The 12,690-nt window shown below is 57.7% G+C and overlaps 1 protein-coding gene across 1 annotated transcript; it reads right to left on the minus strand.

Annotated features, from left to right (window-relative positions):
* Positions 1-421: 421 nt before the first annotated feature.
* On the minus strand, positions 422-6,366 carry adc1 (ADC synthase; the record flags this gene model as incomplete). The annotated part of the gene is made up of 14 exons (XM_002946852.1): positions 422-577; positions 680-810; positions 1,155-1,302; positions 1,608-1,825; positions 2,184-2,432; positions 2,886-3,343; positions 3,544-3,588; positions 3,719-3,781; positions 4,131-4,299; positions 4,683-4,985; positions 5,091-5,227; positions 5,546-5,747; positions 5,987-6,115; positions 6,291-6,366. 14 exons carry the CDS (start codon positions 6,364-6,366, stop codon positions 422-424), a joined length of 2,484 nt encoding a protein of 827 aa, XP_002946898.1.
* Positions 6,367-12,690: the final 6,324 nt, after the last annotated feature.

The raw sequence follows: 12,690 nt of genomic DNA on the forward strand, positions 1-12,690 counted from the left end.
AGTCTTCTCTGTAACATAAATCATAATGGATGACTGCGTATCACGTATGGTAGGCAGTCCGGCGCAAGCTTACATGTGCTTTCAGGATGACATGTTGAGCATTTCGCAGTGTGCGCGTCGAGCTGACCACGCCAAACGTCCGGTTACCTCCTCACCACCCACTCCTCCGTGGGTAGGGCTTGTCAGCATGCATTCCTGCACTCCAACCCCACTTAACCCACGAAGCCCAACAAGAAAATCATGTAGCCCCAGTTGAAAGGCCCCACCGACTAATGAAATATCCGCTGCTGCCTTGCCGGTCGACCCTTCTATTCCAGCTTTCGCAGCTGACCGTAAAAAATGCAGCATTATTTGTAACAGCGCCTGATCGGTTCAAGTGTTATTGCACACACTGAGCAGCAACAGTTCTGCAATTGGAGTCTTAATCCGACATCACCGGTATAGGCCCAGCCGCGCCCTCACAGAGGCCTACCGCCCGCAGCAACGCGCGCGCTTTGAGCCGCATTTCATCATACTCCGCCTCCGGCTGGGATTGAACCACGATGGCACCCCCAGCGCCGATAGTCATGGTGCGGGTCTGTGGGTTCGGCGGCCGTACACCCATCGGGGTTGCTGGCACGGACATGCCGTCACCAGCTAACGACGCAGGCGGAGGGTGAGGATGCAGCTCCTCAATGACCGCGGTGCGAATGACAATGTTCAGGTCGAAGGTGTCGTTAAAGGATATGAAGCCGATGCTACCAGAATAAATGCCGCGCGCCCGGTCTTCCAGCGCATCAATGATCTGCATAGTCCGAACCTTCGGGGCGCCTGCAGAGGGGAGACAACAGTGCGGTAGCAGCAACGAAGTTTGAAACAAAGAAGCAGCAGCAGCAGCAGGAGAAGACGTGGGTTCAGGCCTCCACGTGGATGCTCGGAACGGCACACGGCAACCTTTTTATATTTCCAGTGGAGTGCCTAACAAATGGTACATTTCTCTCATGTTGAGGACGCGAGCTGTAGGTGTCCCGCGCCGAAGGCCACGCACAGCTCGAAAACGCCACACTACGTCCGATGTCCTTACATTTCCCCTCAAGGAGGTTTATAAACATGTCCTCGTGTCAACCAGCAGGCCAGCGCGCAATGCTGCCCGGAACCCCAACCCTGGAACCCACCCGTCATGGAGCCTCCGGGAAAGGCAGCCCGGATGCAGTCGACAATGGACACGCCAGCACGCCGTACACCGCGTACAGTAGATACCATCTGGTGTACGGTTGCGTACGACTCGATGTCCATTAACCCGGGAACATGTACGGATCCAACCTGGGAAGAGGCCGAAATCGACGCCACGTTACACCCGCCCAAAAGTTTGGTGGACGTAAGGAGCTTGGAAACGTATTGCACCGCAGGCACACTTTGCATCGCCGAATGTTTTTGGCATTGCAATTAAAGACATCACCACTCGGCCCCACACCCCACAATAGTGGCTATTGACTGTCCGTGGCCCCCCCCCTTTCGCTTTTACGCACAGTCCCCGCATTTGTGCGGAACTTGTAACTTGCAAGTAAAGCGAGCAGGCTGCCGTGCAGCACTGCACCGCACAGTACTGCACCCGTCCGACGCCTCACCTCGCACACGCGGCCCAGGTCATTGCGCAGCAGGTCCACAATCATGAGGTTCTCGGCGCGCTCCTTCTCCGAACTGGCCAGCTTCGCGGCGGCAGCGGCGTCGGCCTCGGGGTCTGTCGCGACGCGGGCCGCAGTGCCCTTGATGGGCCGGGCTTCCAGCAGCCCCCCGCGGTCGCCGCGGAGGAAGCGTTCCGGCGAGGAGCAGCAGACGGTGGGGCCTGCGCACCACCACCAACAAGCAACCCATGCAAGCAGACAACCCGGTGGGCAAGGCGAAGATATGAACATGTCGGCTCTTTGCGCACCGGAAGAGAAAGCACCTCTCCCTGGACGCACACGCGCGCCTTGTAGCGGCACAAGGCTTTACTGGTAACAACGTGCAAGTAGTCGAAAAAGCGTGGGGCACACAAAGAAACAGTTTGCCCACAGTTTGCTCCCAGAAGGCCCAAGCGAAGGCCTATTGCATTTCTGTTTCACCAATCACCAATCCCTCCACCATTATAATTTACCCGCCCTGTCCGACCTGCTTGGTCCATCCCTCGACTACAAAACAACGCCTACCGCATCGTAACGTACCTGCGGCGCCGCATTGCAGCCAGGCGGCGTAGGGTGCAGGGTTGAGTTGCCGCAGCGTCTTGTAGAGCTGGTCCGGCCTGGGTGCCGCACCCCGTGTGAGCGCAGTGGTAAGGCACACCTCGTAGCTCTCCCCCGCATGGAGTGCTGCGTGGCAGGCTGCAATGTTCTGAAGGTAGGCGGTGCGACCGTGTGCCAGGGTGAATGGCATCATCCTAGCCGTAACAGGGGCACTGGCCGCCTCTGCTGCCGCTTGTTCCAAAGGATTGTCCGGATTGCTGTCTGCCTTCTGAGTTCCTAGCTGCTGCTGCTGCGGCAGCTGCCTGCTGCTACAGTGCGACGAACCCAATGCGTCGTTTGTCAGGGGGCCAGAGAGGCTTGAGGGACATGCCTCTGCACCAACACCATCATCCGTAGCACCTCTACCACATGTCCCAGCAGGCTGTGCACAAACTCCAGCACCTTCCCCACGTGCAACCCATCTGCCGCCTTGCGAGCACGGACAACCTGGCGACGGTGAGGAGGGCAGGTTCGCAGCAGCTGGCGTCGACCCAACCTGCTTCTGTGGGCCCGCTGCAGTCTCCGTCTGCTCCACCGCCGCCTCAAGTGCCCGCCGCGTCGCATCCAGCCACGCCTGCGCCTGCACTTTCTGTTGATTGCTGTTGCCCACCCCGGCGTTGCTAGCAGGGCTACGTTCCACCACACACTCCGCGACCTCACTCTGGCTCAACTTCCCCCAGCCCGCTTCTCGCAAAACCCGTCTCCCTCGGGAATCTGCGTCGCCTTCAACAAATCCATCGCCCTCACTGCCGTCACCGTCATTGCCAGCGGCCGCGGCGACGGCGGCGCTGTCGTACACCGCCATCAAGAAGACATCTCCCGTCGCATGGTCCACCGCAATCAGTCGATCCGCCAGGTACATCACGGCGTCAGGCGTGGCGGCAGCGTGCGCGTTGGCGGCCCCACACTCAGCCTTCAGCTCGTAGCCCAAATAGCCCACCAGGCCGCCCCAGAAGTTGAATGGCAGCTGCGCCGCAGCCTCCGCTTCCACCAGCAGCCGCTGGCGATCCAGCAGCATCTGCAAGAACGACAGGAAGCCGGACGGCGCCGCCAAGGGTATAGCGCGGCCCTCGGGGCCCTCTATGGTGAGGCTCCCACCGGGGCTGCCGGATGCCAGCCCGGCTGCTGCGCCGGTTTCTGGCAACGCGGCGGCGGCAGCTGGTGTGGTAGTGTGGGTCCCGACGGTGTAGCAGGAGGTCGATGAAAACGAGGAAGAGGAGGAGGAGGCGCTGGCGATTGAGCCGGCCCCGCAGCTTGAGGAGGGGGAGGAGGCGACGGCTGCGGCAGCGGCAGCGGCAGCGACTTTGCACGACGTTGCGCTGCTGGTTTGGTCGCCGGATGAGCCGGGCTGGCGGTCCTCTGCGCCCAGCGACATGGATGGATTGCTGTTGTTCGCACCGTCGCTGCCCGCGGGCTGCAAGTGCGGCTGTGGCATGGGCGCATTTGGGGTTGATGGCGGCGGTAGCTTGTATGTGAACTTGCGCCAAAGCGGGCCTCCCCGACCGCCCATGTACGAGAAGCGGCCCCGGTCAGCGGCAGCACTGCACAGGGACACATGAGTTGTAGCGACAGGGGGTGAGACAGGACTCAGGGGTATCCTTTGACAGGACTCAGCCGGACGCACAGGTAGGCGCAGCGCTGCATCGCTGTAACAAGGGCCATCTCGGCAACACAGAGGGCACCGACAGGCCGGTCCTAGCGGCGCCGGGGCTGCCTCAACAACCCTCCATGCCTTGTGACAAAACCCTGTTGGGGGCCAGCGTTGAGCCGCATCCCTTACCTCGCTTCCAATACAATACATACAGGGACTGAGTGTACGCGGCACGTCAGCGGACGGCGTCCCATCCAACGCAATATAGCATGTCTACATGCCGAGCCAACATCATTCACCTGTCCAGCCAAAACGTGTCCTCCGCCCAGCCGTAAAGCAACTCAAAAATAGCCTGGCTTCCGCCCTGCAGTCGCGGCAGGAAGGTGGCCAGCCTGGACCACAGCAGGCGCAGGGTCGCGCCGCGTTGGTGCTCCGGCGGGGGCCAGGCTGGCAGCGCCGGCAGCGCGCCTGGGGGCCCCCGGATGTCCCCAACTAAGGGCCTGAGGGATCAGCAGGAAATTGGAAGCTTGCGTGTCTATCCAGGTCAATCAATAAAAATGTGGAATGTAAGGTGACGGACGCCAAGATGGGTGGGAGACAGTGGGAGTTCCATGCAATCTTTGCCGCCTGATCCTGGCCGTGGGTCTGTTTGCGCAACGCACACACGCGCCGCGAGTTTGCATCGTTTCATCCGACCCACACGGCGGCAGTATTCAGTCCGAATGAATCGCGGCCCGAAGCATCAATTTTTTAAAAACTTGGAATCGACCCAAAGCTTTTGCGGTCAAATCAGATCAGGTCAGACCAAATTTGGTCCTGCTCCCTTTCCCTTCCGCAGTCCGTTCATTGACTTGGCGCCAAGAAGGAGCGGCGCAGGACCCACCTGACCGGGGGCAGCTGTGCAGCCAGTGGCCCGCCCCTGCGCTTGATGTGCTCTGCTGCCAGATCACGGAAGTTCCGAAGAAGTGCGATGCCGTAGCGCGTCGCTATGGATTCCGGATGAAACTGCACTCCGTAGTGAGGCCTGGCGCGATGCGCCAGACCCATCAACAAGCATCCGCACCCTGACGGACTCGCCTCGTCATGCTGGCGGCGGTGGTGGTAGTGGCCAATGCCCACCTCGGCCCGCTCGCCACTACTGCGTCCCTCCAAACCTGGTGCAGCGGAGCCGTCATGGTTTGCGCCGTCGGCACATGTTCCCATCGGCAAGCATGGTGGAGGTACTAATGCTGCTAATGCTAAAGAGCTACTGCTGCTACTGCTGCTGCTGCTGCTGGCGGAAGCAGCAGGGGCTGCGTCCCGCGCCAGCTTGACGGCGGAATGCCCCCCAGTCGTCCAGCACACCGCCTCCAGACAATCCGGCAGGGAGTGCTCATCCACCAACAAGGAATGGTACCTAACGGGCGTGTGAGCGCGGGAGGGAGAAATTGTATATATACGGGCAGCGAAGTCAGGAAGGGAAACCAACTGCCGGCGTCCAAATTTGCAAACTGCTGGAGCGGGGAAAGGGGGAGGGGAAGTGTTGGAAGGTGGATGTCGGGAAGGCCCAGCAACGACGGCTAGGTGCTGGGTGCTGGCGTCCCCCTTGCTTGTCCGTCATACGCACCCTTCACGTGGCCCATACCTCTTAAGCAAGCCTTTTAATAAGATCCTGAAATCTATGGAAGCCCCCAAGACGGCACTCCGTTTCGGCAAAGGCCTTAGATGCACCTACCTGACCACCTCAAAGCCATCGGCGGAGGGTATGTCTTTGAACAAGGCATGTCCGTTGTGACGCAGACTGCTGAGGCGCCCGTGCACTGGCTCGGGGGCTGACACCACGGACGCGCCATGCGCCATGGCAAGGGCCTGATGGCCCAGACATATGCCAAGAATGGGGACACCCGATAATTGCTGCAGCACATCGACACAGACACCTGCAGCAATAGATGAGTGCCAGCATGGGGTTAATGGAGTCCGGCATCATAGGTTTTGAATGATCTAACAGGGCTAAGTGAGGGTCATGTTGCGGGTTGGAAAGGGAGGGCAGGGTAGTATGCAACCATTACCACCAGCAGTGTTGTCTCTGTGCTCGTACAAGGAAGACCCCCGGACCTTTAGAAGCAAACCCAAGCGTTGGTTACTAACCCCGATGCAGCAGTACTTGAATACGCACCTACGTCACTTGGGTTGTTGGGGTTGCCTGGACCAGGCGAGATAACGATGCTGTGCACCGTTCCGGCCTGGACCATCGATTGTATTTGGTTGATCGTAATTTTGTCATTGTAGTAAACCACAGGAAGTTCTGCATGTTTGCAAAATAAACTATTTTCGACGTCAGCACGCCATCGCACGGTAGCCGCAGACGCACGGCGGCGTAAGAAGACATGCGATTGAAGTAGGATTGGATTGGGTGAAAGTCTGACTGTAGTCCAATAATAGTTATCTACATCAACTCGGCCAAAACACGCTCTCCGCACCTCCGTTCACTTCAGCAATTGCTTGAAACAGGTTGTAAGTATAACTGTCATAATTGTCAATTAAAAGGGTCCGCATAGCTGTATGTAGATAACAGCACTGGGCACCAAGTTAGGGATAGTTTACACTTACAAGTTGTGGGGGCATTTTCCCCAAGCTGATTAATGGTTTCATTACTTCTTATGCCTCGCAGGTATAATTGATGAACACGTTTACGGCAATTGGCTTTTCCTAACACAACATTACTCGAAACATAATGCGGTAGTTCCACAGTTTGAACGTAGCTGCCACATCTGCCTTCTCCCCGCTGTAATCTCCATAAGCTTCTTTCTCCTAATAACTGCTTGATTTCCTACGCTTTCTTAGCCGCTGGACATACATACCGTGGGCTCAGCTGCTGTGCCTAACTTTGCAAGTTAACCAGATTCGAATGGACACGCCAACCCCAACCTAACAACTAGCAGTAAAGTTCTAGTAATGAGTTGTTGGCGTAGCGCTGAGGTCCTGCTCAACCCGCGGGTCATAATGGACGCCTGGGGAGCCAGCAGGCCGCGGAGACCGCAATCCTGCATGGCAGTCCTTCTTGCTCTGGCAATACAACAAGTAATTGGGCAGAGATCAGCGATCCAGACTTACCCGGTTGACTGGAGCGTTGTCCCGCTCAGCCCGCCAACAACCCGCAACCTCACGGCCAGCTGCAATTGCGACCTTTTGAACGTGGGCTGCAGCTTCGGCTGTTGCTGTGACTCAAAATGCCCAGCCGCAATAACAGACCTCTTTCGGTCTGCGGATATTTGCTTGCCCACGGGTACCAAGCAGCAGACACTCAAATTCTGTGTCCCGAATGGATTCGTGTTCAAGGTGAGAGCACTGCGACACGGGGCCGACTGACGGTCAGCCGTCGTGGCGGCAGCGTATCTCCTACTGGTGTACCAAAGACTGCCAGAATCACAGGCAACGTGCGGTATGCAGCGGACAGTTAACGGGCAGACTTCCGCAATAGTAGTCGGCGGCAGGCATGACGCGCCATGTCCACTGTCCGGCCCCAGATCCATGCGCACCATGAGCACACCAACCGGCTGGCGGAAGGCGACGGCGGCATGCGCTCTCATGTGTGTGCGTGCACCAACGTATCATCTGGTTATCGTCACACATGCACACACTTCCCAGATCAGCAATGCACAATACTCCCATTTGCAGTGGTCCTCTGTCTTTGGCTGCCAGGCGCCGGCATGGCCACGTCCAGAGGCACGTGCCCCACCCAAGGAAGGCTAGGCCCTATACTGCTGCATTACACGTGGCCCAACCCCTGGCTCTCCCTGCATGAACTTTCGCAGGCTTTTGGCGTGTTCGTATGCGCACAACATGCTCACCTACACTCCCGGGCTTGGAACTGCACTACATTGCATTGCATTGAAATGAAATGCAGTGTGCGTGCATCACCTTCTCCCGCTTTGATGCCTCTTTTTGCTTTCTTTTTTCGCCCCTCCGGCCCCTCCCGCGGACAGGTCAACCTGCCAGCCAGCAACGACTTTTATGTGCAGCCGGTGGAGCAAGCAGACAACGCCAAGTTCTTCTCACAGTTGCTGTGTATCGTGTCGGACAAGAACCCCAACGTGGGGGAGACCTACCCGGGTGGGCACACATGAGGTTGGAAGGAGTTCGCTAGGCGGAGGCTGCTGGCAAGGGGCAGGGGCGGGGGGTCGACGGTGTCGGAAAGCCCGTCAACCCACCCACAACCCCGCGTGTGCTGTGCCACCTTCCCCCCACCCGAACCCCCCCATGTGCCATACAGACCCTCCATCCGGAAACTCGGGCGACAACGCCAAGCTGGCGCAGTGTCCCGCCGCCGTGTCGCCGCCCTCCACGCCCGTAGTGTACGGCTTCCAGAGCATCGTCCAGGCGTACGGCACCGGCTCCACCGCCAAGCAGCCCCTTACGGTGCCCTACCCAGCTCTGAGCAGTCAGTGCAACGACCAGTTCGCGGTCGGCTACCTGATACCCACACCCGCCGGAAACCGGGTATGTGCCGTACGACGCAATGAAGTGGACATGTGCAAGGCGGCGGTTGACTTGACGCGATTAAGGATCGGGCGGGGGAAAGGCGACATTGGGGGCTTGGTATGCCTGCCCTGAGGAAATAGGGGAGGGAAGGTGAGCGTGAGGATGTGTGTTTGGAGAGTTTGGAACTTCAGCGTGGTGTGATGTAAGGTGGCGCGGGGCTTACGGAGGTGCGTGGCAGGGAACAACGGCTACGCCAAAACGTGCAGCGCGAGTATTCCGCAACTCTATTTTGAAATATTGGCCTGGCTTCTTTGGCCCGCCTCCTCGTCTTAAGCATTGTCTCCACTGCCACGCTTCCTTCTTTGCCCTTCCTCCCCGATACCTCGTGCCTCTTCCTCCCCTCAAAGAGCAAAGACCAACCCCAAAGAGCTCTCGTGTTTTTAAGCCATCTGGGTCTGCAACGCGCTCCCTCTCTTTGAGCCACCGCTCCCCTCAAAAGGAAAAGGAGAACGTGCGTTTGCCAACCCCCTCCGCCCCGGCGGCCACCATCCCCCCATCGCCGCTTGCAGGACTACTACTCAACCTGCCAACGTGACCTGACGGCTCTGGACCTGAACACCGCCTGTAGCGGCTCCGGATTGCTCACTGCTCAGTACTACAGCGGCATGCGGATCCTCACCGGCCAGAGCTCCACGTCCGCAATCGCCATTACCGTCCTGGCCGTACAGGTAGTACGGCAAAGTGTGCGGATGCGAGTCGTGTGGCGCAAATCCGTCCAATGCCAAGTACCAAGTGGAAAGGCGCGGGTTTGGGTGGGCGGCAAGGAGACCCGCATGTCACTGGAAACATCTTTAGTGATTGCTGGGAATTTTTTTGAGGAGGGGGTGAAAGGGGGGGCTTCAGTGAGGTACACCAGGTAGACCACCGCTTTTCACACCTTAAGCCCCTCGCTTCACGACCCGAATCCCCGACCCGAGTCCTTCTCTCACCTCACTTCGCGTCCCTCGCTCCTGATATCTCGCGCCTCTCGTATCGTAGCACTTGAACCCGGCTAACGGGTCCCTGACCGAGGCCGCTAGTACCACAGCGTCCTTCGATGTCTCCACCGGCCAGTGTAGCAACGTCGTGCGGTACCTCAACATGACGCTGTACTACAGTTACTATGACGACAAATCCGGGTACATTGACAAGGTGAGCAGGAGGAGGCCGTCGCTACAGCGGTGTCGTGCCGTTTTATCACTGCACCTTTGGGGAAGTCAAGCGATTCTGTGCGGTTGGTTTAACCTGATCATGCCAAGCCTTTTGGATGCGCTTGTGGGTTTGCGTCTGTCTTCGATTATGTTTTACACTAAGCTGTGGGTATAAAACGAATTTGAAGGGACTAGGTGCTTCGGGGTCTGTGTGGGGTTGCTTTATGAGTGATAGAATGTTTGGACGAATGAATGGCGCTACAGCGGGTCCGAGGGATCACCAGCGCTGCCCGGCTCCTTAAGCAACCAAGTCGTGGATCGCAAAAGACCAAATGCCGATGTGAATGACCATATAAAATTTTGGGTCGTGCCTTATGTGCCTTACAAAGGAGAATGTGCAGCAATAACGAGGAGGTGCTTTTGGTTCTGCTGCACAGGTGGAGGTGACCATGGTGCTGACCGACATCACCTACAGCAGCTCGCCGCTGTTGCAGAGTGTCCGAGTCAGCTGGATCGACTCCTCCCAGGCCACCAACGTGCAGTTCGTGGCCAGCGGCAACCCGGGCTACATCAGCGGCTTCCCTGTGCTGGTGAGCGGGCGGTGGTGACATTAGTAGTGGTAGTGGGGTGGTCGGCGCGAGGGGCCGGCAGGGTGAGGTCACTTAAGTTAAATCCCTACGTGACCTGAAACGCGAACATGACGGATTGTGACGTGGGAAAGGGGCGCAAGGTTGGGAACGAAGCGCCGTCAGGCCTCAGCTGCATGAACGGAAAATGGATTGCAACGGTGTGCGCCGGGGGGCAAGGGGTGGGCAAGGCAACCCACCCGGAGAAGAACACCGCGGGGGGGAGGGAGCTGTTTGTCTGTCTGCTGGCTGGCTAGCTGGCTGTACCTCTGCCTTGCGACTTCCCACATAATCCGGTGCTTGGGCTTCGCGCGGCGAACCAGATGGACTCTCCTCTCTATTTTCTCGCCTCTTAGGGTTAGGAGCTCTCTGGGTGTTTGCGCCTGGTTGCCTTGGTCCGGTTCCCAGATGGTGGTCCCGCGCTTCACCTGTGTGGGGGAGTATTGCAAGGGATCATCGGTGACGCCATCAGCATGCATCAGCAGCATGCGAGCAATTATTGTGCGAATGCATGCAATGCACAGCAGCCCAGTAGCTCTGGACTTCGCCATCGCGTGTGTATACGTTACCGCTGCCGCTGCCTGGTTTATTTGTTTCTGTCTGCGTATCTCCGTCCAGGCCGGTACGAAGGTGACCGACTCCAGCGGGGCAATGGCTATTCAGCGCCTAGTGAGCGGCATGCCCCTTCCCACACCGGGCTCGGCCGGCCAGTGTGACGCCACGTCATTCGGTACCGTCAAGTACGGTGCTAACTTCTCCAGCTCCTGCAGCTTCAGCCTCACTGCGGTGCAGCTCAAGGACTTCTGCACGTGAGTATTTCGGGGTGTCGGGAGAGTGTAGGCGAGCTTGCTGAGGGTGTGAAGTGTGGTGTTGCCGTTATTGGGTGGGCCGAGGTGTGGACAGCTAGACGCTGGAGCCTAAGTTACGCCGCATTACAGTGGCGTTTTCGCTGAGTCGGGAACGAAGGGCATTCTTGCCGGCTGTGCCTGCCTGGGCTTGACGAGTCGCTGTTTTATCGCGCCCTACCGTTCGCGGGGGAAGCAAGGGCTCTCCCCGCGGGCTGCTGCTAGCGCTATTGGGCACCTGTTGCAAAAAGGGACGTCCCGACCTCTCGCGCTCCACGCAGCAACGAGGTAAACCAACCCGAGAAGTACCTCCGGCTAGCTATGCCTACACTACTACCAAGCATTGAGAACGGCAGCCTTTACTTTGGCGAGTGGGGAGATGCGGAGTTCAACAACACCAACGACTGGATCAAGGTAATGTAGGGGATAAGATCCTGAATCCACCAGATGGTAATAGTATAACCATCGTAGAGTTAGGTGACGAAAGCGTGCTGACCACAAACGAGATTTAACAATTGTACACTGGGGGGCTGCGGTATCGTGGAATTTGGGATGCCTAGTGTTGTGTATGTGCACTGGGACGTGCCGAGCCCATGTGGGTTCAAATGCACCTGTTCCTTCCCCTTCTTTGCGAACGACTGTTCGCATGCCTTGCTACCTCGCATGCCTCGCTACCCCAAGGAAAAGGCTATCGTGGGCCTTAGCCATGTGTTGCGACGGCAAAGCCTGCACAATAGAGATTCACGTGTTTGGCCATCTTTATTGGCCGTCTGCAGGTGTCTGTGTCGGGCGTGCCGTTCAACAAGACCTCTCCCGCGTACTCAGACGCTGATATGGCCTGTTCAGGCCTTGTGGTAGGATTCGACCTGCAGATTGTAACGGGAGTCGCCTTCTCATCAAGCAACCTACAGCAGAAGGTGCGGGCAACAGGGTTTCATCAGGGAAGCGTACCCTGGACCAGGTAGCGTCGCCTTGAAGCCGCGTAGGTTTTCAACTAGTTCACACGTATGCGCCTAAGCCCGGTGCCAGGTAATCTGTTACCCCGCGTCTGTTCCCGCATAGGTAGGGCCTCATCCCTAGCGTCACTGTGCCATGTCCTCGCAAGTTGCATGGACCTGCCTTGGATGGCGCGCATGGCTCAAAAAAATTCTGCCTAATGAACACGTGTATGTATCGTCGTTGGCAAACCGGGTGCCTGCAGGTGCTTTACGCGAAGATTTGCTTCACGACGGGTGTGTGGGACTTCCCCGACCAACTTCCTATGACGACAGCCAACCGTTTCTTTTTAAAGTTTAACGTCAACTTTGTGCGACTACCGCAGCAGGCAGTATCTGTCAAAAAGCCAACACCGCCACTGGTTGTGCCGCTGCCTGAAGATTTATTATACCCTTTTGTCGCTTCAGATAGCGCGGTTGGGTCATGCCGTGTGTGCATTGGGCTTAGCGTATTAGCAGTCACGATGGTTGTGGTCTTACTTCAGCGAGTGCAAGAGTGGTAATGTGTTCAGGTAGATCTTGAACAGAAGATTAGATCCGTGCATAATTTTTGGATAATGCAGGTTGGGCAGCCTATAGCGGTGTGCCGGTGTGGTACGGATATTGATGAATCACGCTTCGCGACTTTCGAACTCTCGTGGACACCTTGTTGTGAACTTTAATTATTTCAGCCGTTTTTTGGATCACGCAGGTTAAGACTTGCGGGAACAGTGTAACACAGCCTGTCGGTACCTGCGCCCAC

This window comes from Volvox carteri, assembly GCF_000143455.1.
Source record: "Volvox carteri f. nagariensis unplaced genomic scaffold VOLCAscaffold_4, whole genome shotgun sequence".
In the NCBI taxonomy this organism is placed as follows: domain Eukaryota; kingdom Viridiplantae; phylum Chlorophyta; class Chlorophyceae; order Chlamydomonadales; family Volvocaceae; genus Volvox; species Volvox carteri.